This window comes from Crocuta crocuta, unplaced genomic scaffold, assembly GCF_008692635.1.
Source record: "Crocuta crocuta isolate KB4526 unplaced genomic scaffold, BGI_CrCroc_1.0 scaffold606, whole genome shotgun sequence".
Classification (NCBI taxonomy): Eukaryota; Metazoa; Chordata; class Mammalia; order Carnivora; family Hyaenidae; genus Crocuta; species Crocuta crocuta.
Window position 1 is genome coordinate 156,862 of NW_027531508.1, and position 26,997 is coordinate 183,858.

Genomic DNA, 26,997 nt, shown 5'->3' on the forward strand with positions numbered 1-26,997 from the left:
ATATTTAAGTTACTGTTTTTCATTTTTCTTAAACCTTTCCTTATTTAAATAATGCTGAATTAGGAAACTATCTCAGGTAAAAAAAAAAATCGGGTAGGAAAGTGTGTGCCTCTTTCCTAAGTCCTAAAAAAAAGAGTGTATAATTTTTAGATTGTGTTGTTGGCAAATTAATGTCACTATTTTGATAGAATGAGGATTAGAGAAATACATTAAGAAATCTCTTCAGTAGTAAATATAGTAATCTTCTCGTTGGCTTAAATTCTATTTATTATGTTGTTTTTCAGGCCCTTTCTTTGGTTTTGTGCCCAGCTTTATGCTTCATTCCATTTCCTGTCTATAGGCATTCATCATGAGAAGCTACTGCTGCTTGTACAGTTTAGCTGATGTCGGTCCATCTCTTTGAGTTTATGCACTTCAGAGTCCTTGACACCTCCTGATGCTGCATTCTAGAGGAGTGAAATGGATTTTATGATGCAAGGAATGAGTAATAGAATGTTAGAATCAGAAAAGTCCTTGAGGTGATCTTAGCCAGCTCCCTCACGTAACAGGTGATCTGAAGCCCAGGTTTGTTTAAATGACTAGTCCAAGACCACATGCCTACTAAGCAGTAGAGCAGGTACCAGAATTCTGGTTTTCTGATTTTTCCTGGGATATTTCCTCCTTGCCTTTTGTTGGAGGCCAGCATTCATTAAAAAATTAACTTTAGGACTAACTGATGAATATACAGTGAGACACCCAACCTGTACAGATTTACCAAGGGGCATCTTCTGGTGTGTGTGTCATCTTCAGAAGCAGAATGAGAGATTTTTGAGAGTAAAGGGCTGGGAGATACATAAAATGAAGGAGAACATCTATGCTTCTCTAGAAACTTTGCAGTCTATAGTTGGGAGTTTGGATATTCTACCCCAGTGATTCCTAAATCTGGCTATACATCCTCATGTGAGGAAGTTTTTAAAAATAGAGATTCTGGAGACCTTGGGAATCTGTTGTCAGAAAACTCTCCAGGTGTTTTTGATGGGCAAGCAAGCAGTCTTGGGAATCAGCTTTTTGAAGTATAGTCAGTAGCGTACCTGCCTTGGAATCTGTTGGGATGACTACCAGAAATGCAGCTTCATGGGGCCTGCCCAGACCTACTGAATCAGAATCTTTGAGCTCTAGGGCCCAGAATGTTCCATTTACCTGGGAGTTAACCCACTTCTTTTCCTGAACATTTTGCATGGAGATAGATCCAGAATTATCCAGGTTTACCTGAACTTGGGCTGGAGATGGGTGGGAGAGTTGTTATAACCACAGTGCCTAATTCTGTGGTAAACTAAGTTTCAGGTGCTGTCCCCTCCCCAGCATTGGTTTCTGAGGAGTTAACTCCTGGTATTTAGTACTAGATATGTCAAGTTTAAAAGTCATTAGGCTCTGTCTTTACGAACACCTGACCTGTCCCTGAAAGGGTGTGTGTACATGTGCAATTAGTTTTCAAAAATCCAAGAGATGTTCTGTCATTGTTACTTTTCCTTTCTTCTAATAGAAGAGCGAAGAAAGTATAGTTGGTCGAAGACCTCAGGTCATGAGTGGTACTCCTTTTTATCTTGGTGTGATGTCTTCACTGTTATTCTAGGAATTGTTTGAGGTAGGTCCTATGCCCACCCCATCAGCTGCCAACTAGAATCTTTCAGACAAAAAGGAAAAACAAAGACCTGAAGAGGGGAGCCTGGGCGGCCGAGTTGGTTAAGTATCCAACTTCAGCTCAGCTCATGATCTCATGGTTCTTGGGTTCAAGCCCCATGTGGGGCTATGAGCTGATAGCTCAGAGCCTGGAGTCTGCTTCCGATTCTGTGCCTCCCTCTCTCTCTACCCTTCCCCCACTCGTTCTTGTTTCCTCTCTCACTCTCTCAAATAAATAAATCAATGTTAAAAAAAAAAGACCCAAATAATCATATACAAACTATAGGGGGCCCAAGAGGGACTTTGCCACTGTTGATTACGTCTCAGTCATCTGTGGTAACAGACTCCCTACTCTCACCTTGTTTTGCCTTAGGGCCTGTGGTAAAATCTTTTATTTTTGTAATAAGTTTCTTAGGTGGATTTGAGTTATGTCTGTTGCTTCCTGAAAATGTTGAAGTTAGTTTTGATTGTGGTTTATTTTATCAAAATGATGTGATTTTCAGACTTCATTTTAATGGCATTCTATTCTCTTTTTATTTACTTATTTATCAGATAATTGGCAGTTTTTATTTTATTTTTTTTTAAGTTTATTTATTTTGAGAGAGTGTGTGCGAGAGTACGAGCAGGAGAGGGGCAGAGAAAGAGGGAGAATCCCCTGGAATCAGGGCCAAACTCCAAAATGGTGAGATCTGAGATCATGACCTGAGCTGAAATCAGTCCAAAGCTTAACCAACTGAGCCACCCAGGCGCCACCCCCCCTTTTTATTTATTTATTTATTTATTTATTTATGTTAAACAAATACAATCATAGCTTCTCAGGATTGAAACAGATAAGTGGTGTTTTATTTTTCTAATGCATACCTTCAAATTTAATAGCACTCATTACTGTGATGAAGTCAGTCAGAGTGAGCCTCAGGCTGTTTTGATGAACATTAATTTGAAAGATGGTTGTGTGTGTCAGTTACAATCCTGAGGTTAGCTGTTCAGTGTTTATAGTATCAAGAGATTAAGAATTCTGATTCTTTCAGACAGGTAGTTGAAGAGGGCAGAGTGGGTGGCTGGCTGGCTTAATAAACACCTCACTTAGCAAACTCTGGGTGCTATTTAATTAGAGATTTAGCAGAAAGGCTGGTGTGTGCTCAGGTCTTCACAAAACCAGAGAACTTGGCTCCACAAGGTAAATGCTTTGGGGATCCCTAGAGTATTAACGATGGAATGCAATACGTTTGAATATAGCTATTCTTAGATTTTAGTGACTAAATTTGTGTAAAGTGTTGTTTTCCCCTTTGGTGGTGCTAAAGAAACTTTATGTATATTTATCAATATATATTTAAACCTAATTTTTAAATTGCACCTTTGCCTTTTCCAAAGGTCATGGCTAATCAGCCATTTAAAAATTTGATGTTATTACTGTAGAACCTTTTTTTAAAAGTTTTGTGGAAAAGACTTTAAAATTCTTCTGTTGATTTTTTCCACTCAGGCCTTGAATTGGGAATGTTTTATAGAACATATTTCTGTGTCAGCATTAATATAGGTGAAGAATTTCAGGATGATGAAATTAAAAATGTATCAAATTTAAGAAGTTCTTTACCATTATCAGGGAAGAAAAACTTTTCCTTAATTCTCTTAGTTTCATTCATAGGCCCCTGGGGACTGAACCAACAAAGGATAGATTATACAATGTTTTATGTCAGTTATATCTCAATAAAATGGAGAAGGAAGAGATTCAACAGAAGAGGCACACAATTTTTATTGTCATATGTGCACTGGAGTTCACAAAAAAGAAAACTCATATAAATGGGGTTATATACCATTTTAACAAAGGAAAGGGGGTTGGGTTTTGAGGCATCATAAATTTTGAGGAAGTGACCAGGAATCACAAGGGGGAAACTAATAGTAGGTATTGAGCTATTTTATATTTTAGCAACGTTTGTTCATTTTGGTGCCAGCTCTCCATCTCTGGTGGTGAAAGTTGCTCTGCTCTTTCTGGCACAGAGGAGGGGGACCTCTGTACAAGGGAAATTTGTGACTTACTCTTTAGACAGAAAAGGATAGGGTAGAGAGCTCTTTCTGTGTCTGTTGATTGTTAATTGCCTTCTGTTTGGAGCACTCCTTAGGCAAAAGTAGTGTATTTGGGATGGTATCTTCTAGGACCCCTTTATCATGCAATAAATTAACTCTCGGTTAACAAACCTAAACAGAAAAGGCCCTTGGGATATCCCCTGGTAGTACAACCTGAAATGGCTAGTTGCTGGGAAGAAAAGATAACTGTTGTGAGGCTACAGAAGAGTTTGAAACAAAATCATTGCTGATTAATTTGTCAGTTACTGGGATTTCAGTTTCTCTGATTTTCTTCATGTTGATATTTATGTCACTTTGTTTTATTCCATTAGAAGGAAATGAAGAGAAGTATTGGAACTCCCTAGAGCTGATTACACATTTTTTCAGCAGCTTTTAAAGAATATTTACTGGGAGAATGAGGTTGAATCTGTTGTGCAAATGAGGTTTAGGAGTTTTGATTCCATGCCTTCTTGACTCATATCTTCACTGGGGCTTCTAGAATGATCAGTAGATTGAGAGCATGTGTTTAGTGCTTTTGACTTGTTCCTTTATTAATTTGATACAAAACACAAATGTTTGTTAATGTATTCAAATTAATAGAAAATGCAGTTGAAGTTCTGTAAGGAGTTCTCCCCTTAAAATTCAGCAAAGCGTGCGTGCTTGTGTGCTGTTTGCCATTGTGGATCTTTTCACACTTTTTTTCCCCCTTAGTTTTTATTTACTTCTGCATCAGGATTGGTAGCATAGAATAGAAATCACTTTCAATTTATTATTTAGTGGCTGTCCTGCTAATGATGGACAGATAATATAGATGAGAATGAAAATGGTGAACTCAGCCGTAGAAGATAAAGAGCAATTAAATTCTGCTACAGGATTTCTTCTTCCTTTTGTAATCCAAAGAATGTTAAAATCCTGTCTATCCTCAGGTGTGAAATTGAGTTCCTTTATGATACAGTACAAACTCAACCTGTTCTTTTTTTGATGGTTCTTATTTCACTATTTTATTTATTACACTACCTTTGTAATAGCCTTTTTTTTTAACTTTCTAAATTATGAATAAAGTAAAGCATTTTTATTTTGCACCTGTTGGTACATTTCTTTTTAAACATTTCCTGAACAGAATAGTTGGTCATTGAAGCTAAAACTGCTTTACAATTCGCCAACCTCTTCTGAGCTTGTTCTAAGTTAATTGACTCAGTGGAGTGCATTGCTACTACTGAATTTTGAGAGCTGTGGAAACCCTCAGCGCTTGCCTTTTCAACTAAAAAGGTCAGCTTTAAAAAATATTTCCTGGCATTTTACTTGTGAGTGTCGTTTGATTTGAGAAGCCTATGCATCGGCTTTAGTTAGCATGTTTTACTCCTTAAAACGTGGTTTTGCTTTTTAAAGTTTTACAGTGTCAATATTTTGACACCCTTGAATGTCCTTTTATTGGTGATGGTATCTGTCATCAACTATATTCTGAGGAGCTTTAAAGCTGTAAAGCAGCATTGGCAGCTCTTCCAAGTATTGTGAAGAAACAGATCTCAGTTAAAACTATCTTTTTGTGATCTGACTACTCAACTTTATGTCATACATCATACTTAGTTCATTGAGGGGTGATCATTGTTCTGAATAAGAACAAAGATTCTGTATGCCTCCTTCACAAGGGGGTGGGGCGCGTGGGGATGCGAGAGGGAAGTATTCAATTTAAACTGTTCATTGCATTCCTTTGTATCTTTCCTTGTGAAATGGACTTGAATGCAGTGGTAATAGGATTTACCAAACCCCTATGTACACTAGGGTTGTTATTTACTTAGCTTGGGATCAAGTTCTCAGGATTAATGTTGAAACAAAATCCCTGCTACCTGCTACTCCCCAGGTAGGGAAGTGGCCTAATGAGGCTGTTTTAGAGGTTTTAGCTTAGAAAGAACACATTACACTAAGTTCATATCAGAGGCCAGCCACTTACTAATAATGTAGCCATATGTGAGCTGTTTGACTGAAGTTGAGTTTTTTATAAAGTGGGTAGCACACAGGCATACTCACCTATCCCTTTCTTACCAGTTAATACACATTCACTTACATAACAATTGCAGACTACTTTTCCTTAGGTAAACCACTTTTTGAAAAAAATCTGCAGAGATCTGTTGCCTTAGAATTCTTATGATTTCTCAGGTATTATGTGGGAAGAATCCAAAGCTAATGTCTTGTTCTTCACTTTCCAGGTGATTTGACCAAGATAATTGGTTTTCTAGAGGTGGGACAGAGTGAGAATAGGAAGTTCAAGGCAAGACTTGGGAGCCCAGAAAGATGATTAATGATAATACATCAGTCTCCATGAACTAGAGTGCTGGAGTGTGGAGTTACTGCTCTGTGTGGTAGTGTGTGCGTGTTATTCAGAATGAATGAGCTTGACTTAAAATATGAAGGTACTCTCAGCTAAGCTTCCCCAGTGGTCTTTTATTGGCCTGGAAGGTCAGCAAGTTGTTAAATTGAGTCATGAGGTATTGGTTAGATAAAAACTAACTGAATCTTATTTTCACTTCTATCGACTTCTTCCTAAAAATTAGTACCCCTTTAATATCAGTTGTAAACACTATTACCAAATATTCTGATTTCATAAAATAAGACGTTCAGGTAGGGAAATGCAGAGCCCTGTGTGTTTGGATGTTAAGAAGCCCAGTATTCCTATAGTGTTAGCAAATCAGAGGACTTAAAACAAAATTGCTATCCCTTTGTTTTCTTTCTGTTGGAATATTCATTGAAAACATTTAAAGCCTTGCTTTTATTCAGTCACTACAGACTTTACAGATTTCAGTTTGTGTAAGGGGAGGGTGGCGATTTCCACGAACGAGGGCATGGTTAACTTAGCAGATGCAATTTTACATCTTGTTTTCCTTTTTTGTTAAATCCGTATGCATATTGTGAATTAGAGTTTATTTTTAGCTCTTAATGAGTTCTTTTCTCATCATTGTACTTTTTGTTGGAACTCTGTTTTCTACATAATGCTTTGGTTTTGAAGGGGGAGTGTATATGGCTCACAAATCCTGTAATCCACCCCCAACCTCCTGTCCAGCTCAACAGAAATTTGCATTTTTGCATTTGAGGTGATAGATTTCATTACTTTTTTACTTTGTAGACTACAGGCAATGATGTCCTTGACTCTCCACTACCTGTTTGACCTTTGGGCTTTATCCTGAGAAAGTCAAATTCTCCTTTTAAAGTAAGGTTTAAAGGAGGCACAGCAGCACGTAAACAGGCAAACCTGAGTCGTTTCATTGTATTCAAGGTAACTGAAGCCTGAGGGAACAATTGTTTCCCCGGCATTTTGATGCTTTAAATCCAGTCTTAAGGAGCCACCAGGTCAATAACACAGTCGCCTCCAAGGCACTGTTTTCTGAATCCTTTTTCCTAACCCTGGTACTGGTCCCTGAGAGCTTTTTTCATACCTCTGAAATGAATTATAGTTTGCTCTTCGTCTACTTTAAAATGTATTGAGTAGGCTGGTTATGGTGTGTCAAATTAGTTCTCCCACCGAGTCCGTGGGACACATTGTCATTATCCGTGGTTTTTGGAGCAGTCTTCAGTTTTCTTTGAAAAGATCAAATACTGGTTTTACCTTTTTTATATTACTTTTATTTTGTTAACTAGTCACTGATGGAGAATTGTTAACTAGTTGTTTGAAAGACTATCCAGTTGGTTTTATGTTCTCACCCTGCAACCTGTTAAGATATTTATGTAAGCTTAGAGGATTACAAATGGGATATCTGTTCAAGTAGCTTTAAGTGGAAACATGGCGTGGGGTTCGGGAGGGTAATGGTGTGGTCAGGGTATCACCAGGTTTTAGGAAATGATACAGAAAGCCTTTGAATAACACGATCATTAGACTGTAGATTCTGCATTCAGAGAAAACAGAATTCCTTTGGGGACTCTAATAGTATAATTTAGCTCCTGGTCACTTTGTGTTTCCTTAGGAATCTTGCTTCACTTCTTGTAACAGATAAAAATGACAGAAAATGAAAGCAAAGGGACAAGTTAGGTCTTTGAGGAATAATGGAATCCAAAGTCTTGGGGCAACAGGCAAGATTAGGGAAGTCATTATATCTGATTATAAGATTTTAAATTTGAGGGCAATCATTTGATAAGATTTGATAGCTAATGTAGTTACTGTGATTAACTTTTAGTTTTTTGGTTTTGAAAGTCAAAAACCTTGAGAATCGCTGGGAAGGGGAAGAAATTCTGAGTTAATTTACATGTTTTAAGAGTGCAAGGGCTAAAATGAGATGTGCAGGTAGCATAGAATAGCGTAATTGAATTTTTTAATTGTTTGTTTAATATTTCATATTCTGGAGGCTTAAGAAAGAATGTGTCCCTCTCCTTTTCTTCAGAAGAATGCTGTTTAGAGCCAGTCAAATTTTATCTGAATCTCAGCTAATCTCAGAGGTATCTGAAGTTTTTACACTTGTACAATTTACGGTGTGTAGACGATAGGTTTTTAAACAGAGTGTAAGTTCCACTTCCTTTAGTCTCAGATGTGATTTATTTAGAGAAGAGCAGAGGTCAAGAAGCCCGATACAATACAGAAGGTTTTGGGCTAAAGAGATTCATATCAGTGTAAATATGTGTTTTTCTTTTTAATGTTTATTTTTGAGAGAGAAACATGAGCGGGGGAGGGGCAGAGAGAGAGAGCAAGAAGGAGACACAGGATCCAAAGCAGGCTTCAGGCTCTGAGCTGTCAGCACAGAGCTCAGCATGGGACTTGAACTTTTGAACTGCAAGATCCGTGACCTGAGCCGAGGTCAGATGCTTAAGTGACTGAGCCACTCAGGTGTCCCTGTGTTTTCTTGCTAGGAAATATTCTTGCTTGAGGATGATAAGATTGGTAATCTAGATATAAATGGAATACCTTAATAATGTTGGTATTCATGAGGACAGCCAGAATAAGCCCTTAATTTATAGATTGCATTATGTTTGGGAATAGGGTTTGACTACTGAGTAAATGACCTAGTACCATACATAAGATTTTTCAAGTTTTCCCAAAATAAAGGAGATGAGTTTATAATATATAACTATTTAATCCTCTCTTCTTTTGTAAATAGCAAGGAAGAAATTGTCAACAACAAACGTAAGAAAACTCCTTGACACCAAAGGCTATTGAATATTGGAATGAGCTGAAAGATTAGTATTTAGTGAAATCTTCATTTGAGTGGTGTACTTATAATTGAATACCTGGCATTTTGTATAGCACTTTATAGCGTAGGAGGTCCTTTACTACGACTGACTGGAATGTTCTGATATGAATTTATTTGTGCAACTTAGTTGACCAGGGCAAGGTAGATGGTAGACTTGCAGGGCTGAGCGTTAGTGCCTTTAGCCCAGCTCTACTCACAGATGAGGTATTATTTAACGGATCTACATATTAGGGCTTAGTTAGGAGGCCTTACACTTCTAGCCCCCTTGTACTTCAGGGGACACTTTTTGCCAAAAAGATGGATTTTTCTGAATGAGATACCTTTTGCCACTTGTCTTTGCCCATATCTTGAGATGGGTTTACAGAGTTGCCATGTGATGTGACTCAGATAGCCTAAAAGTTCTGTCTATAGAAGTTGCTTCCCACATCAGGTGGTGCTTAATATTTAATCTGGTGCTGTAAAAACACAGGATTTGCCCCAAAAATGAGCCTCAGATATGTGAATAAACCTCAGATATTTAAATAAGTAAATTCAGTAATAGCAGATGAAAGAAAGCATCATTTTAAAAGTCTTTGAGATAAATTACAGTTTAGGTACGTTTCTTTTTTCTTTTTTTTTTTAAGTTTATTTTTTGTAATCTTTACACAGTGTAGGCTGAACTCACGACTCTGGAGACCGAGAGTCACAAGCCCTTTGGCTGAAGCAGCTAAGCACCCTAGGTGCCCTTCTTGAATAAAATTCTTTCCCCCACCATCCTGCTGTAGGTTCATGGGTACTTGAGATGATAAAATAACAGTGAGCTAAAAAGATTATTTTTGTGTTTAGATTTTTACTGTTTTGTGGGGAAATTGGATCCAGACTTAGCAATGGTCAGATATACTAAGTTGTGGAGTATATGATTTGGATATTTCATTTTTAATGTGCTTTTTTTAGTCAGTGGTGAGAGAGAAGCCCATGCTTCTCCAGGGCAGTATGATGGTGCATTTACTGTGATGCTGATGTGGACAGTGCCCCATCACTTTTGTGTGCTAATGAGTCATTGTCTAAGCAAAATCTTTTAAGCATTTGCTTCTTAAAGTGATTATGTGACTTTTAAATTTGGAGGACTACAACAGTTAATCTTTTCAACTTTTAAACTAGGTTATTTTGTCAGAGATGCTATGTGTGATATGAATGTGGCCAGACCATTTTGTATTTCTCTTTAGAAGCCATCTGTTAATTGGCAGGCAAATTGCCCTGTGGTCTCAGAGTGGTTTGCTGTACGTAGCTGTCCCTTAGCAAAAACAAAATGGATACTTCTGTCCAGTACCTCGTTGACTTAATTTGTAGCCATTGTTCCCATCTGACCTGTAACCTTTAAACTTAGACCTCGTACTGCTGGCCTCCTCTACAGATGATGTTGTATTGGGATTCCTTTCTCTTTAATGCTTCAGAGAGGGCTTTCTTGAGGTCCCTGAAGCTGTGTCTGCAGTATTTAAATAAGTTTTCTTTATAGTCAGCATTTATACCCTAATCTGACCAAACACAATTGGCCTGTTTGGGGATTTCGCCTAAGTATAAAAATCAGTGCATTTATGTGACTGTTTTAAATTGAGGGGGAGGGGAAAGAAACCCATGTTCCTCATATCCTCTTGAAACTGTAACTGCCTTTCTTTATTAAATATAAACTAAACAAAATGTGCTGTACAAAGAGAAGGAAAATCACGTTATTTATACCTAAATCTTTGTGTCATTTGGGGACAATGGATGTCCTTTGGAATTTTACTTCCTTTGTCTTTGCTAAAAATATCTCTAATTTAATTATGGTTTTTCTTTTTTGAAATAAAATGAACTAAAGTGGAGAGTTGTCCCTGAGTGAAAGCCTGGTTACATATATTATGGGTACTTGATCAATGATTTAGATAAGGTGAAATGATCCATGTTTTTACTTTATTTGAAACTTTTTAAAATATGATGTGATATGATATGATATGTGATGTCATATGATATGATGCCCTCCAGGGTCCCCATCATACATGATCCAGCCTTACCCCCTTTCTCATTTTTTCTTGTTTACCATTTATATGTATAGGACTTAGGTATATACGCGTGTGCATTCAGAAGTCGTGTATAACCTTGTGATAGCTGCACAAAATTTCAAAATAAGGTTTAATACTTTTGTGTTCATTTATGGTAGTTATTAACACTTTCCACTCATAAGAGCAGCTAAACTGGGGAGAGTGGAATATAGGTGTATATATTTTTACAGCTGTGTAAAAGAGGTGTTAGAAAATCATTAAGAGTTCCCTGAGTAGTCCTGTGGTTTTGCTCTTTGGTGGATGGGGTTATCCATATCTGTTAGCTGCATAGTGAATGAATATTTTGGAGAGGCTCTTGGGTTGGTACTACTCTGTGTTAAGCTCTGAGTATTAAGGTTCTGGAGGTTTCTGGTCGCTCTCTGGTTACTCTTATGAAGGTGAGAAGTTAGGCCATGGAAGTACTGAGCTCTTGGGTAGGAGCTGCCTTTGATTCCATTCCTGGCCCTTATTATGGAAGGCCCACCAAAAGAGAAGAGTAATTCGTCTAAAAGTTAGTTTTCAGGATAGGGGACTTGGAATGGGTTGATTATGCTTTATTTTTTTATGTTTATTTCTTTTTGAGAGAGAGTGTGCACAAAAGCTGGGGACGGGCAGAGAGAGGGGCATAGAGGATCCGAAGTGAAGCCGACTGCGCTGATGGCAGCAGGGCCTGATGTGAGGCTCGAACCTATGAACCATGAGATATTGACCTGAGCTGAAGTTGGCCACTCAACCAACTGAGCCACCCAGTCACCTCAGTGGTTGGTCATGCTTACTCTAAGGGAAGAGTAGAGCTGCAGAGGTTCAGAGAATGGTAGTATGAGTCAAAGGTTTGTGGAATAGGAGAATAAGGAATAGATGGGAGGTTAGCTGATTCAAACTGGGGAACTTTTAGGGACTTTCCAAAGAGGTTGTGGGGTTTTACCCTGTAACTTTTGTTGTTTAGAGATCTCTGGGGACTTGACTGAAAGAGATTTGGGTCAGGTCCCTTTTCTGGACTGTCAAAAATTTCTTCCTCAGTGGTTTTGATCCTAGATCTGTACGTTCTGATTGTTCCAGGCTTCCAAAGTTAACTCCCTAGACTTCTCTCGGGTTCTCTTTTTCTTCATGGTCTCTTATTGCTTGGTGCGTGCTGCACTGACCTTCATGTGGGGCAGCCCTGCTCTCAGTCGGCTTCCTTACCTCTACGTGGACCATTTGCTGTTCAGTCATTGTGCCTTTGGATCAACCATCTCCTCTATTCTCTACACATTAGCTCTTCTCCATATGTCTATTTCCTTAATTTCTCTGTCAAGCAACTCCTCGCTGCTTCTCTTCTGTGTTTCAGCTGGCTAAATATATCTTCTGCAAGTTTGTCCTGGTTGAGGATGAAACTTAGTGATTATAGGTGTTCATGTTCACTAGGTGCCTGCATCTCCCTTGTTTACTGTCTTCTTTAAATTTTTGAGCAAAGATTTTTAAGAGGGTAGAGAGCATGTGGCATTGATCCCACCTGCTTTTCTTCAGCTAGGAAACCACACTGTGCGTATAAAAGCATTTTAATGCAATCTGCTGACGAGAGAAGTGTCTTGTGTGGGAGACAATTTTGGCAGTAGCAAACATGTTTGGCTTTAGCCATAAGAATTGCTTTCTGAGTTTCTGGAAAAAGAGTATGCAAATCAAGGCCTGTTTTAAATGAATCTTTTTATAATGTGGATATCTCTAATCTGTTTTGTAATGACGGATTTGTTTTGAGGATTTAAATGGTTTGTGCACCTGCAGGATGCCATTCCTTCTTCTTCTTCTTTTTTTTAGGGTTTTTTTCCTCTTTCTTTTTAATCTTGATGGATTAAGAAAGAATGGTGAAATTCCAGTCAATCGATTGCATGACATAGAACAAGAAAAATATTGCAGGTGTATTTAGAGATTATGAATAGCCTGGTTGAAAACTTGTGAACTTTGGATGCAAAGGACTCTGCCTCAATGTCAGATTTGGTCAAAGGCGATTAAATGTATGCTGGAAAGACCTACTTTAGAAGGCAATCCTGGCTTTGAAGAGCCCTACCTACTGTTAACCGGCTTGCTGTGTGCCTTTGAGCAAGTTAATTAGAATCTCTGTGCCTCGAACTTTATAGCTGTAAAATTAGTACAGATCTATATGTACAGAGCTTATTGTGAGAATTTATGAATATGTGTAATGTAAGGTTAATAAGTTGATGGCAGTTTATAATTAGGCAGTGGTACTATTTGCTTCTAGAAAGCTTATATAAAAGCAAGTATGGAGCAAAGCAGTCTGAGCAGACTTTCCCAGACTTACTGAGCTTTTTGAATGGGAAGGTTTGGGTTGGTGAGCCTTTAACTGTGGATGAGAGATTATTTATTTATTCATTCACTCATTCGTTTATTTATTTAAAACTATTACGTGTTCAAGAAGAAAATTCATCTCTAACAAGATTTTTTTTTTTTTTTTTAATCAGGAGGACGCGGTGAGATTTGTAGACTGATGTTTCCCACTGTTCTGGACAAAACAGGAAGCTCACCATAGTGATTTGCAGGATTCTTTGACACAGTTTCAAAAGGGCACTGAGCTAATTATAGAGCTTTAGGACCTTTAAATTTTTTTCTTGCAATATCAGAATAAAAAATAATGTCTTACAAAGGGAGAAAAACAGATAAAGAAGCTGTACTGCTTTTTGATGGACTGCTTACCAGTGTGTGTGTGCACGCACGTGTGTCGATGAACACCAGCTGGTAGTGCACGAAACAGATGCCCATTTTACTACTGCAGTTGTTAACTGGTTTCTCTCTATAGCACAACAGTATTTTGTGAGGTATAGTTCTTTTGCCCCCATCTCAAATGATACTTACTCGAATAACTCCATTGCCTTTTAAGAAAGCACAGGAGAAAGCAAATAACACAGGCCTCGGAGTGTGTACAAAATTAATTATAAGAAATGTGTACAGAGTTAATTACATTAACAAAGTAATGAGAATATGGCAGCTGACTTAGAACTTAAACTGAAAGTGGTTTTTGCCTTCACTCAGAGTTTGTTTGTTTGGGTATTTTTTTTTTTTTGAACTGTAGGATCTGACTTTCTGGCCACCTGACAGTTTTCGGTTTTTGCTCTCATGAGGACCGCTCCAGTATTTAATGTAGGACTGCTGATTTTTCTTTGACAGCAACTAATTGCTGTCAGTAAGTGATGAGAACTGGCTTTTGTTTTAACTGTGGTGTTAAGAACCTAAAATATCTCACTCTGTCGCTGGCTGGAGAACGTCCAGTGTAAAATCTTATCCTAAGGTGTATATGCTAGAGCAATTGGTTTATTTACTTCACTGTGGATAAAGATCATATTTCCTTAATTTTCCTGGTCTTGGGTGCAAGACCTCTTAGTACCCATGTGCAGTACTCAAGAATTTAATATGCCGTTGCTATTGTCGATAACCTAAGAGTGAATTGTGTGGGAGTTCTTAATGTCTGAAATTGTGATGTATTAAGAATCCACAGTTTCACCAACTTAAGCAAGGTCACGCTGCATTGCCAGCAGATTCATAATTACTGGGATTGGAACCATAGGAAAATAGAGCTCTACCCGTTGCATAATCAGAGGACAGATATGGCCATTTAAAGTAACTTGAAAATCCCTTGGTGCTGGGGATGTTAACTGCTCCCTCTAGAATTAGGCTGCTTCGGTAATATTTACCAAATGATCACTATTTACAACTTGGATTTCAGCAGAAAAGTTACAATTTAAACTCTTTTATATTATCTCAATATATCTGTGAAGTCCTGAAAACCATTTTAAAATATTGGGGCATTTTAGTCTTGGGCCAGCTTTATTAGCATTTGGGTTGAAGATAAGTCTCCGAATGAGCCATCTGTTTTCTGTATTATGTGAGCTTCTAGGTTGAATTCTCCTTCCTTGTGCTAATCCCTGGTAATGTCCTTCGGGAAGCTGGTAAAAATGCTCTGAGTTTTCAGGGAGGCTGGTGTGTTCTGTAGTAATAGGATCTCACTAGTCCTCTGCCTCACAACTTGATCTTCCTCATTAGAGGGCAGCGAGGAGGACCCGTTTAATTTGACCCGAGTTAGTTGAGTGTTTAAATGAAAGGTCTTGCGGCATCTGGCGTGCTACATCTGAGGAGACTCAGGCTAAGTCAGGAATTAAAACTTGGAAAGAAAAGGTGACTGGAGAGGATTGCATCCCTCTGTTCTACTAAGATCCTCTCAAACCTTTCCCCTGATGTGTGTGGTGTCCACATGGTTTTGTTACGTATCAGATCCTAGATATCAAGAAAGCTCCTTTGTAAAGTCTGGTGCTGCTTGCTTTGGTGCCAGAGTCGCAGTGCACACAGCCTGTCTGAACAGACACACATAACCAATGCCCAAGAACAGAAAGTCCGTCTGAAGAAACAACACATTTGCAACTTTATTGCGTTTGGGAGAGGGAGGGGTAGGTATGTCTTTAAAAACACCCCGCCCCGTACCTCCCCCCGTTCTCTGGAATTAACTTGTTTTCCTGATTCAAATTGTTTGCTTTTTTTTTTTTTTTTTTTGAGGTGTGAAGTGTTATATANTTTTAAACTATTACATTATTAGACCTCAGATTGTAACTAGCCTTGCTTGTCAGAGAGGACCATAGTGACCTGTTTCTGCTGAGGTTTAGAAAAGATTCATGCTGCTTTTGTCCTTTTTTATTTCATAAAACATTGCTACTGCTCTAAATGAAATAATAGATACACATCAATCAGCATAGTCACCTTTTATTGTTGATTCAACTACCAGGTTTTTACAGAATTCACTCTGCATTTTATTTGACTTTTACATGAATAGTCTCGGCAGACTTAATTATATTAGTGAAAAAGCACTTTCAACAAAATTACATGCTGACATCCCATAATTCATACTTACAGATTTGTGAAACAGATTTATGTAAATCTATCAAATTACTCTAGGTGACATTATTTTTTAAAACTGAGATTTCATTTAAAAGGTATTTGTAGAAATTTTTCATGAGAAATTTTACTTGAACTATTTAAAAAAAAAAAATCTCCCATCACTCCCTTGTAAGGACAGAACACTGCCATTTGCGCACCTTTGTTCTGTAATCCATCTGGAACAGTGTAGGGACATGGGGAGCAGGGCATCTCTCCTTTATTTTATTTTTTTTTAATTTTTTTAAAAATATTTTATTTCTAGGAGAGAGAGAGACAGCATGAGCAGGGGAGGGTCAGAGAGAGAGGGAGTGACAGACTCTGAAACAGGCTCCAGGCTCTGAGCTGGCAGTCAGCACAGAGCCCGACGCGGGGCTGGAACCCACGAACTGCGAGATCATGACCTAAGGGAAAGTCTGACGCTTAACTGACTAAGCCACCCAGGCGCCCCCCGACTCTTGATTTTGGCTCTGAAAGGCAGACGGCTGTTTCTTTGTTCATTAGCTCATTTGTTCATTTATTTAGTGAACATGTAGTTCATAATCTGTGCTAGGTTTTTCTGTGTCAGGAACTTGCCCTTGCTCAAAGGGTTAATGGGGGTGGGGTGGGGAGGTATCCAAATTGACTCACTACCCATGTGTACTAAGATAAAGGGATATAATATAAGGGCTGTGGAAGGACTGAGGAGCATTGAATAGTATGTTTTGGGAGTGTGCAAGTTGGGTCAGGAAAAGGGTCTTAGAGACCATCTCAAAGGATATGTGGGAGTTGGCCACTTAGAGATGTGCACAGGGAACTGAATGTCCATTTTAGAGTATGTGTGAAGTAGCGGAAGTATGCAAGAAGTGATGACGACCTTGGAAACCAGAGCATAATTCAATTTGTCTTTGAGGAAGGTCTGTCTGGGGGCGTCTCCGTGGCTCAGTCAATTAAGTGTCCGATTCTTGACTTTGGCTCAGGTCATGATCTCATGGTTCATGGGTTTGACCCCTGTTTCAGGCTCTGCATTGACAGTGTGAAGCCTGCTTGGGATTCTCTCTCTCTCCCTTTCTCAGCCCCTCCCCTGCTCGCTTGATCTCTCAAAATAAATACATGAACTTTAAAAAAAAAAAATAATCTGGACAGTGTCATGGTGGAGGAGAGTTGGTTTGGGAATTGACAGGAGCATAGGGAAAGGGTGGTGGCTTAGGGTATTGTAGCAGTAATCCAGGTTAGAATAGTACAGGAGGACCTGTGTTAATAATACCGAGGAGGGGGGAGGGGGCAGATTTAGCTGGTAGAACTGGCAGGATGTGATACCCCCTGTGGTAGAACTTGCACTCAAATTGGCCTATTTACACAGCTTTCCTGTTAGACTAGGAGTTACTTCCTTCGAGTCTTGTATCAGATGCTACCTTGAGGGTGAGGCCCCCCCTGAGACCACTCTCTTTACATAGCAGCCCTGACCCCTCTTCCCCACGCTCTCCTCTATCCTCGATTTTTCTTCTGAGCCCTTATTTTCTTCTCGAACACTGTAGAGCTTGTTCTTTTGTCTCCTAGCAGGATGTAGGTTTTATAAAGAGGAACTTTTTGTCCCTGGGGACTAGCAAAAAGTAGACTTTCTATAATTGTTGAACAAGTGAATTCTAAATGTTGGTGAGAAATGTGTAGGATGACTTATTTTAATACAGAATTTTACTTTCCACAATTCCATGTTGAGAAGGGTCTCACTTAATATTGGTTGGATGAAATTAATGTACCAGGTTTATAATCAAGAATTATGGAGGTCTGTTACCTTTACCTTTAAACCTGAGGGGGTAATTTGGTATTCTGCACATTGGTAGTAATTTGAAATAGGAAAGACTAAATAAAGTGACCTTTGAATTAAATGGGTCCAGAAGATTGTGTATTTTTAATTAAAATATGCGATTAAATTTTTAATTAAAGTATGCTATTAAAAGCAATGTAGGTGGCAAGGGAATGGCTGCTGCTTTGAATTACGCACAGTTTGGGATAAATTGGAGTTTACTGTGTTTCCCACCAGCACTCTGTTGCTAAAAGGACTCTTCCTGTTTTCCTCTTCCTGCTCTGACCCCCCTGTGGCTCTTGATGGGCCTCGGTCCCATTCAGAGGCCTGTGGAGTGCTTCAGCTCCGTGCTGTAGATCACTTGACTGTGGTCTAAGGAGCCTGTTTATAACTGTTCTCCTTACGTCGGGAGCAGTTTACAAGTGATTTTTCTATCTCTTGTGAAGAAGGGATCTTCTTTGGCACATACGGTAGGTTAAAAAGGAGGATGCAAAACAAAAGGCATTCGCACACGGTGTATATATAGGATGCATAGACTGAAGTATGGTATTGATCTGGAGTTTTCAGTACACACATGGAGGTCTTAGGCCATATAACTGTTCACATGGCTTCCCCTGTAGTGAAATTCTAGAATCCTTGTCTTTGCTGTTAGGACCAAGGCTTGGATTAATGGTTCCCAAATCCCCAAGAGCCTTGGGACCACAGGTAGCTTGTAAAGATAGCTGGGGACAAGTGATATTGGCGTTATTCTTGATGTCTAGTTACCAGAAGGAGTATTTTGGCCTTTAACGACAGGATTTAGTGGTCCTGAAGGTTTTTGGGGGAGAAACCTTAGCTTTGTCATTGTGTTCAGTTCTTATCACGTTGGGTTGCTTTATACTTGGAATTTAAATATAGAGCTTTATAAATTTTTTTAAAGAAAATGATTCTTGGTTTTGGGTTTATCAATATGCACGTTCTAAATTCAGAATGATTTGAAAACCAGATTTGGATGATCTAGATAAATGATGCTTGGTTTCCATGCCTTCCCTGGTGCTTTATGACTGTTACTAGCTGATGAATACAAGATTCGGGGGAAAAGTGGATCCAGGCTAAATAATTTTTCTTGATTTTTGACCTGATGTTGCTTTTACTTTTAAAAAATCTTCACTCAGGATAGATAACCTGAAGTAAAGTAGTCACTATATAAATGGCAATTTACTTTGTCATAGAAATGAATAATAGCATTGAAATTCATATATAGAAAAACTGATACTTGCACATAAAGTTTAGGAATTTGAGACAGTAAGCAACTGTCTCAAAACGGTTTTTGTGGTAGGACCCAGTTAGAAAATGGCTGGTTACATGACACTTCATGCATGTTGAAGGTGGTCTGGGTTCATATATTAACTAGCTGTGAATTGAGCTGAGAGCATTTGAGAGTCCTGGAATCAAGTCCTGACCCTTACTTCTTCCTACCTGCTTTTTTTGATTCGAGGAAGCTGATTGACCTTGCCTAGCTTCAGATATCGTATCTCCCTTACAGGAGAGGAAAATGAATATCTCACATGATAAATGTGAGGCTAAAATTAAACAGTAAAATACCACACAGCTGAAAGATGAGAATGGAGGGAGTCTTGCCTATCTTGGTATCATCTTTGAAAGCTTTAAATTGATGTAAGCATTCAATAAATATTTGCTGACTTGACTAACATACTTTAAAATGAAAATCTCTGAAGTTCCTAACTCCCTTGTACTTCCAGTGCCAACATGCTAATTCAGCTAGTGGATTTAGAAATGCAACCTTTTTGCAGCAAATCTCTCCTTTCATATTCTCTTCCTTAGAATAAAAGTAAAATTGTGCTTACCTCAAACATATTCTAATTGATGGGTGGTGCTCTTCCTAATAATGCCACTGAGCAAATTAGAAACTTTGTTTGTGGAGAAGAGGTCATTTAGGGATAAATATTTTCCAAATGTAGTCAATTTACAGGTAGTAGAAACTTGGCTGACTCATTACAGCCAGCCGTGATTGCTGTGGGGGGTCAGGTCAAAGACCCATTTAGTGGATGGACCATCTGATGTGATGTTGGTGATAATAGCTTTGGTTAAATACATAACACCCCTGCATTTCTCATTCATTCATTTAGCAAAAGTTGGAGTGCCTACCTTGTGCTTAGGAGTAACCAGCCTAGGAGACTGCTAAGCAGGGACCAGACCGCTAGGGCAGGCTTTTTGCCTTACCTGGTGACCCACCTCCGATGGGTACTGCTGTGCCTGAGAGTGACCCCACAGGCCAAGAAATAGTTTCTCTGAAGTGATGGGTAAATTGAAGGTTTTAGAGGGAAGACATCCACTTCTATCTGAAAACGGATCTGTAAATGTAGACTGTCTTCCTGCAAAGTTTCTTCACATGCCCAGACCCCTCAGCACGTGGCCGCCTTCAGAGCTTCCCAGATGCCAGATTGGCAGCCCCCGATTACCTCTCACATTAAAACTGTGATTGTCAACCTTGGCTGCTTGTTAGAATCACCAAGGTTTTTAAAACCTAGTACCAGTGCTTCATAATAGACCAATAAAATAAAAGTCTTTAGGAATAGGACTCAGGCATCTGTTTGCTCCCCCCACCCCCCACAAAGCTTTGTAGATGATTTCAGTGTACAACCAGGGTTGAAAAAGCATTTTGATTAGAAGCTGCTTAAATGCAGGTGTGAGGATGGTGTCAGTAGATAGGAGAAATAGACTCTTAATGTTGGTATAATTGATTATTTGATCTGTTTTGTTATATAGAATAGCACTGTGACAAAACTACACAATGTTTGGCTTGCCTTTCTTTTCCCCATTGTATTTGTAGCATCTTCCTGCTTTAATTTTGAATGAACATGTGAAAACTCCTTAACGTATTATAGATACGTGTTAGTTTTCTTTACTTAGTCATCTTTTGACTAAAATGATCAACTTCCAACAGTAGCCAATGTTCCATCACTGCCTCACCAGCCTTGTTGGGTAGAAATTACTATCCTTATTTAGAATTAAGTAATGGCTCAGAGAGGTTAGGTAGCTTTCAAAGTCACATAGCTAGTAAACAGCAGAGGCAAGCTTAGAACTCCTGTGTGTCTGTTTCCAAAGCCCATTTTCTTTCCATTTTAAACTGCTTCCTGGAGTAGCTTTTATGTTCATCCCATTTGACAATAGAGCTGAAGCACATTTTCTAAGAGGGCACTATGCATGCAATAGACACATGGTAAATGTCAAATTAGTAAAAGGCTGAAAGCTTAAAATACAGTGGCTTCACATGGAAGTTTTAAAAAATAGACCTGTGAGTAAAACTAAAGTTCTACGATTGTTGTGAGGAAAAAAATAGTTTTAGCTCTTTCCTCACCTTTTTTTTTTAAGTTGATTATTATTTATTTTTTGAGAAAGACCAAGAGAGTGTAAGCAGGGGAGGGGTAGAGAGAGGGGGAGAATCTCAAGCAGGTTCTATGCTGTCTGCATAGAGCCCAACGTGGGGCTCAAACTCCCGAAACTGTGAGATCATGATCTGATCTGATATCGAGTCAGACGATTAACCCAACTGAGTCACCCAGGCTCCCCCTCACCCTTTTTTTTTTTTTTTAAAAAAACAGGAAAAAAATGCAATTCCATTAGAGGGCATACTTCAGCAATGATGACCTCAATTTTTTTTATTGAGGTTAATTGACATATTAGCTGGGGGTATTGTACAACACCCAAATTCTGATAGTGGTCCCAAAATACAACCACAAGTTTTCATAGTTCTTAGGTACTGTAATTAGTGTTCTCTCTCTCTCTCTTTTATATAGTTATAAAAACCACATTAGGATAACTGGAGTGGCTGTCCTAAATACTTGTATTCATAACCACATGTGTCTAAAGTACCCCATCGAGGAAGAAAATCCCTTAGTTTGCTATGAAATTCATAAAAAATGATACTCATAAAAAGTATTTGGACCTTTACTGAACAGCTTCTGGGAAACCCTCAGTTAGTTTAACTTTTAATAGACTAAACGTTTCTTATGTCCACTTTTGTCACCTACTCTATGATAGTGTTTTTTTTGAAACTGAGAAACTCCCTTAGATCAATAATTGAGACCTTTCAGATTGGCTTTACTTACATGGGCATTCCATTGATTCCAACCTCTTGAATACTTTCCTTTTTTTTTTTTTTTTTTTTTTGGNGATGGTAGGGAAAAACAAAAATTTTAAGCAACTTTTATTTTAGAAATTGTGTTTTATTATTTGTGATTATACTTTCTTCCCTTTCTACATGTTCCCATTGTTCTTACTGGCTTGGATGTTCTCAGTGTAAATCTTTGTGTTAAGATTTCCTTGTATTCCTTATCTAGGTCATCAGATCGTTTTTAGAAAATCAGATTCAGTTTATTCGAAGAGGCTCTCCTATAAAATAAATGTCCATGTGTACACACGATTCTTCACCTTTTAAATGGAAATAATTGTACTTGGAAAAGGCTGTAAATTTGCCAGGGTACAAAGTACAGAACACTGACAGATTCTTGGTTGATGCATGACGCCTTCTCTTCCCATTTTTTGGGTAAAGAAAACAAAACTGGAAAAGTCGTGCCCGTGAAGCCCACTCAGCAGCTCGGCAGAGATTTGCACCCACAGTTTCTGAAGCTGAACATTGCATTTGCTGCTGGGTGCTCTGGCTCAGGCAGGATGTGTTTGGTGGAATGCTTTGGAGATGTGTGTGCGTGCGCGTGCGCGCTTTAAATGCACAGCTTGCTGAGTTCTAACTGATGTTTAAACTTGCAAATGTAGTAGAAAGGAGATGGAAAAAAAGACCACATGTATATTTCTAGAAGAATTAATATAGACTTCTTTTTACTATTGAGAAAATGTGCTGGTGTTAATGGCAAGACCATATACCAAAACGAGAGTGGATCTCTGTCATTAGTGGTGTAGAACTAATGTATGCCTTTTTCTCCTTCCCTTTCATTAGGGCAGAGCTTGGGATATGGCTTTGTGAACTACATTGATCCTAAGGATGCAGAGAAAGCTATCAACACCTTGAATGGATTGAGACTTCAAACCAAAACAATAAAAGTATGTTTCAGTTTTCTTCCTACCTACCTGCAGAACAAAGGTTAAAAACAATTGAGATCTTCTTATAGTTCTTTCCTTTATTCATTTTGTGCCCACCTAGACACTTCTCTGGGAGGCATAGCAGAATTTTTGTTTGTTGGATGATGGGGAAACTGTTCACGGGGACTTTATGTAATCACTTCTTATTAACAAGGGGGCAGAGCAACTTTCTTAGCTAAGTACTTTGTGAAGCCTGCTGAATTAAGTCTCCTTCCTTTATAGTGAATTACTTGCCACATAACTTGGGGAAACCTTAGACCAATTCTTTGAGCTCAGGGGTTGGCAGAGTTGTTCTTTAAAGGGCCAGGTAGTAACTATGTTAGGCCTCATGGGTCATAGAGTCTTTGTCATAACTGCTCAACTCTGCCCTTGTCGCGTGAAAGCAGCCATAGCCAATAACTGTGTGAATGAACAGATGTGACTGTGATCTTAAAAAATCTTATTTGTAGAAGCTGAAACTTGAATTTCATGTTCTGTTCATGTGTCACAAAATAGTCTCTTTTGTCCCAGTCATTGAAACATATAAAACTCATTCTTAGCTCATGGATCATAAAAAACAGCTGGCAGTCTGGATGTGGTCCTTGGGCTATAGTTTGACTCTTCTCTGACTTTGAGGAGACTGACTAGATGAGCTTACATGCCACACAGGTTATTTTTCCTGTTACATTTTCCTTTTCAAGACAAATGGTAAATAATTTGTGGGTATTTTCTCACTTTTGTGAATTTTCAAAATGCCAGTGTAGATTGTATTTGGATAAGAATTTAATCCAGTTTGCAGTATAGATTTCTTTTCCTTTAGAGAATAAAAGGGATGTAGCTTCTGGCAAACACTTAGCACACGTGCCATTAATTTCCCCTCTCCTGCCCAGTGCAGACATTGCCAATCAATCATGGCAGTCTTTCTCACTGAGCCTAGATGTGGCTCCCAAATATTTTTCAAAATAGTGTTCCAGACAACCTCTATCAATTGACTCAAGTTGGAACCTATTTTCCACTCTTGATTTAAGAAGTCTGCTCAGACGATAGCCTCAAGTGGTGAGGGTAAGTTAGTCAAGGCTGATTGTGGCATCCATCTTGCTTAGAGACTTGTCTAGAGGATTTCTGCTCATTTTTTCAGAAATCTGGAAATGCAGTGTCATCTTTGTGCTTAAAAGTTGCTTCTCTCAGAATTGTCAGCTAAGGTAATTTATTAGCCCTGGGTAGTTTTGACATCTCATTCTTTATATTTATTGGCCTGTAGGAAGAATGCCTCCCAGCTCTGTCTTATCTAACGGGAACTGTATGGGGTAGCTCCCAAATATACTTGGATGTAAGATGTCCAAGAATTCTGCATGTTTGTTTTTTTTTAAATTATTTTGAGAGAGTGAGAACATGGGGGAAAGGCAGAGAAGGAGGGGGAGAGAGAGAATCCCAAGCAGGTTCTTCACTCTCAGTGCAGAGCCTAACTTGAACCCATGAACCATGAGAGCATTGACCTGAGCTGAAATCTAGAGGTGGCTCCTTAACTGACTGAACCACCCAGGTGTGCCACATTATTACTATTAGGTAATAATCAAATGCTGTTAACATAAAAAGACATCTTATATTCGGTTACCTTCAGATTGTTTTGTGTGTTTTGTGTTGTGTGGATTTTTGAAGGCCTCCCCATGTTAAAGTGATTTCTAGAATTGTTGCTAATTTATCTTAGTGTTGAGGTCCTGCATTGTGGGTTTGAAGATATTGGAATACATGGTTGGGATGGCTCATTCCTGAACGTAACCTTTTCCCCATTCCAGAAATAACCATCCTTCTTTCATTTTAGTGAGTCAGTCCTTCAGCTGTAGGTTCTTCTGCAATAACGTCCACAGGAAGGCAGAGATGCAGGGGGAAGAGTTGCCAGAGAATGAGTTTCCATGCTTGCAAGGAGACCATTGATGACAGCTGCTTCCTTACTGCCCATTGCCCGGCTTCCTCTTCAGGGCCTAGCGGCCCAGGCAGACTATGTGGAAGAAAGGACAGTAATGCCTTGTGGCTTTTAAACTGTGACATCTGCTACTTTTCTTCTGATTTTCTGAAATAGGGGGTAGGAGTGGTGGGGAAGCAGCAGGCTCCTTTTTTCCCCACCCCCATTTGGTTCCTGTAAAAATATCAGATAACAGCTGGTATCCTCAATTTGGCCCAGATTTCTCAGAGAGGCAAAGCAGACCATTTTCCAAAACTACAGAGCACCATTTTTGTCTATTTGTTCTTTGTGTGTTTTTTGTCTTATTTTCAATTAGACATGTTTTGTGTTCTTACACAACATCTTGAGCCAGTTTTTTACCCCCCTCTTCCCCCCCGTTTGCTGCTTTAAGTACCTTTTGGAAGCTGCTTGTAAACCTTTCCATTCCGTGAGATACCATTCCATACATTGGCCTTTTTATCTTTCTTCCAGTCTGTCCTGGTGGTGGCTATTGGAGTAAACTTAAAAAACAGTGCTTTCCTCATGTTACTTCTCAAATTTCTCCTGTATCTCACTGATCTTTTACCCTGTCATTTGATTTCACTTTGGAGTTGACCATTGGTATGACTGCTTTCTACAGTAGTCAGATTGGCTCTTCTCTGGCACGTGATCATCGTCTCAGTCTCTGCACGTGTGCTCCTGTAGGTCTTGCTTCCTGGCATATGGTTTCCCCCCTGCTTTTAGTTAAATAGCAGCCTATTGGAGCCCATCCGAAGTTCTTCCTTCAGCCACTTCCTACTTGGGCTTCCCCCAATAAAAACAGTTGAGACTTTAGTGCTCACAGAGTTTAGCTAAGACGAGTCTTTTAAAGACAAAACTCTTATATTTAATGTGGCAAAACTCTTTCTCTTTAGAAAGCTGCAGTAGACTAATTAATACATACATCATATACAAGCATTCAAATGTTTGTGTGCTCCTCAAGTTAAGTCTTCCAAGACACCTAGTATTTAGTATGCATTGGTAGAATTCCTAGCAATTGGAATATTGAAACTGTGAATCAAGTGCCATGAAAGGTGGTTTATTTAGCAGTTTCTCCTGGGGCTCCCTAATAGCCTTAGCCAGTAGGGTTTTGGGTAATAGATGGATGGTGTGTTGAATAAATGACAAATACTCAGTATTTTTGCAATGAGTGAAGCAAAGTTGCCTCAGAATCACAAGGGAAAGTGTGTTGGAAATACACATTCTGGGGCCCACTTCAAACTACAGGAGCAGTGTCCAGAGGTGAGATATAGTATTCTGCTTTTTAATATGTTTTCCAGTTAATTTGTGACAGCAAGTTTAAGGCCTAGCACTTGGGAGCCACCAAAATGTACCTTTTCTGAATAGGTAGGTTCTCTAAATATGGGTATTTTTGCATGCTAACTTCAGTGTGTTTTCATCTTTTATCTTGATATCCTCTTGTGGATAATTCTCCTGAGCATGCTGAATGATAGTTGAACATTCAGAGTAAAAAGTGGTTCATAGCATCTTCACTCCTTAACACGTGTGGTTTAGAAATTAGAAAACTGGGGTGCCTGGGTCGCTCAATTGTAAGCATCCGACTTCGGCTCAGGACATGATCTCCCAGTTCGTGATTTCGAGCCCCACATTGGGCTCTGTGCTGACAGCTCAGAGCCTGGGGCCTGATTCAGGTTCTGTGTCTCCCTCTCTCCCTCACCCTCCCCTGCTCACACTGTCTCTCTCTCAGAAATAAATAACACATTTTTAAAAAATTTAAAAAAAAAGAAATTAGAAAAACTCAATATGTTCACCTTATGTTAGAAAAATGTTTATTAAAAAGAGCAGCATTTGTAGGTTAAAGTTTCAGAGTGGTTATTCTCTTCTCCTGAGGGTCACTGTTTTCCCTGGTTGGATCGATGCTTCGATGCCTTACCTTACTGGTGATGTCACACCATCTCTGAGCTGCATGGAGGCAGTTATGATAAAGCCTGCCCATGTTGTCCCTGATACTGAGATGGTAAATAAAGTGTGAAGAAGACAAGATGTTTTTAACTTCCGGTCTTACGGAAGAGAATGAAAAGGTAGTATATGCACAGTTCAGCCATGGGGGGTGAGAATCTCATGACAGTGTCAAAAATTGTATGCTGGACAGGGCGAGCAGCTCATCAAGATCCCTCTGGTCCCGGTCCCCATGGACACCTTTTGTTCTGTGGCCCATTTGGGATCTCAGTGGTTGTGACTACTGTGTTCAGTCTTCACATTCTCTGCTCACTTTGGTTTTAGGGAGTCTCAAGTATTGATAAATTCTAAATTGGTATATGAAAC

At 39.0% G+C, this 26,997-nt stretch overlaps 1 protein-coding gene across 2 annotated transcripts in view; it reads left to right on the forward strand.

Moving 5' to 3' along the window:
• ELAVL2 (ELAV like RNA binding protein 2) overlaps window positions 1-26,997 on the forward strand; it is a 68,991-nt gene that overhangs the window by 6,197 nt on the left and 35,797 nt on the right. For both annotated transcript variants that reach the window (XM_077772334.1, XM_077772335.1), the window contains exon 3: window positions 22,609-22,712. In XM_077772334.1, the coding sequence (XP_077628460.1) occupies window positions 22,609-22,712 (104 nt within the window). The remainder of the gene's footprint in view (window positions 1-22,608; window positions 22,713-26,997) is intronic.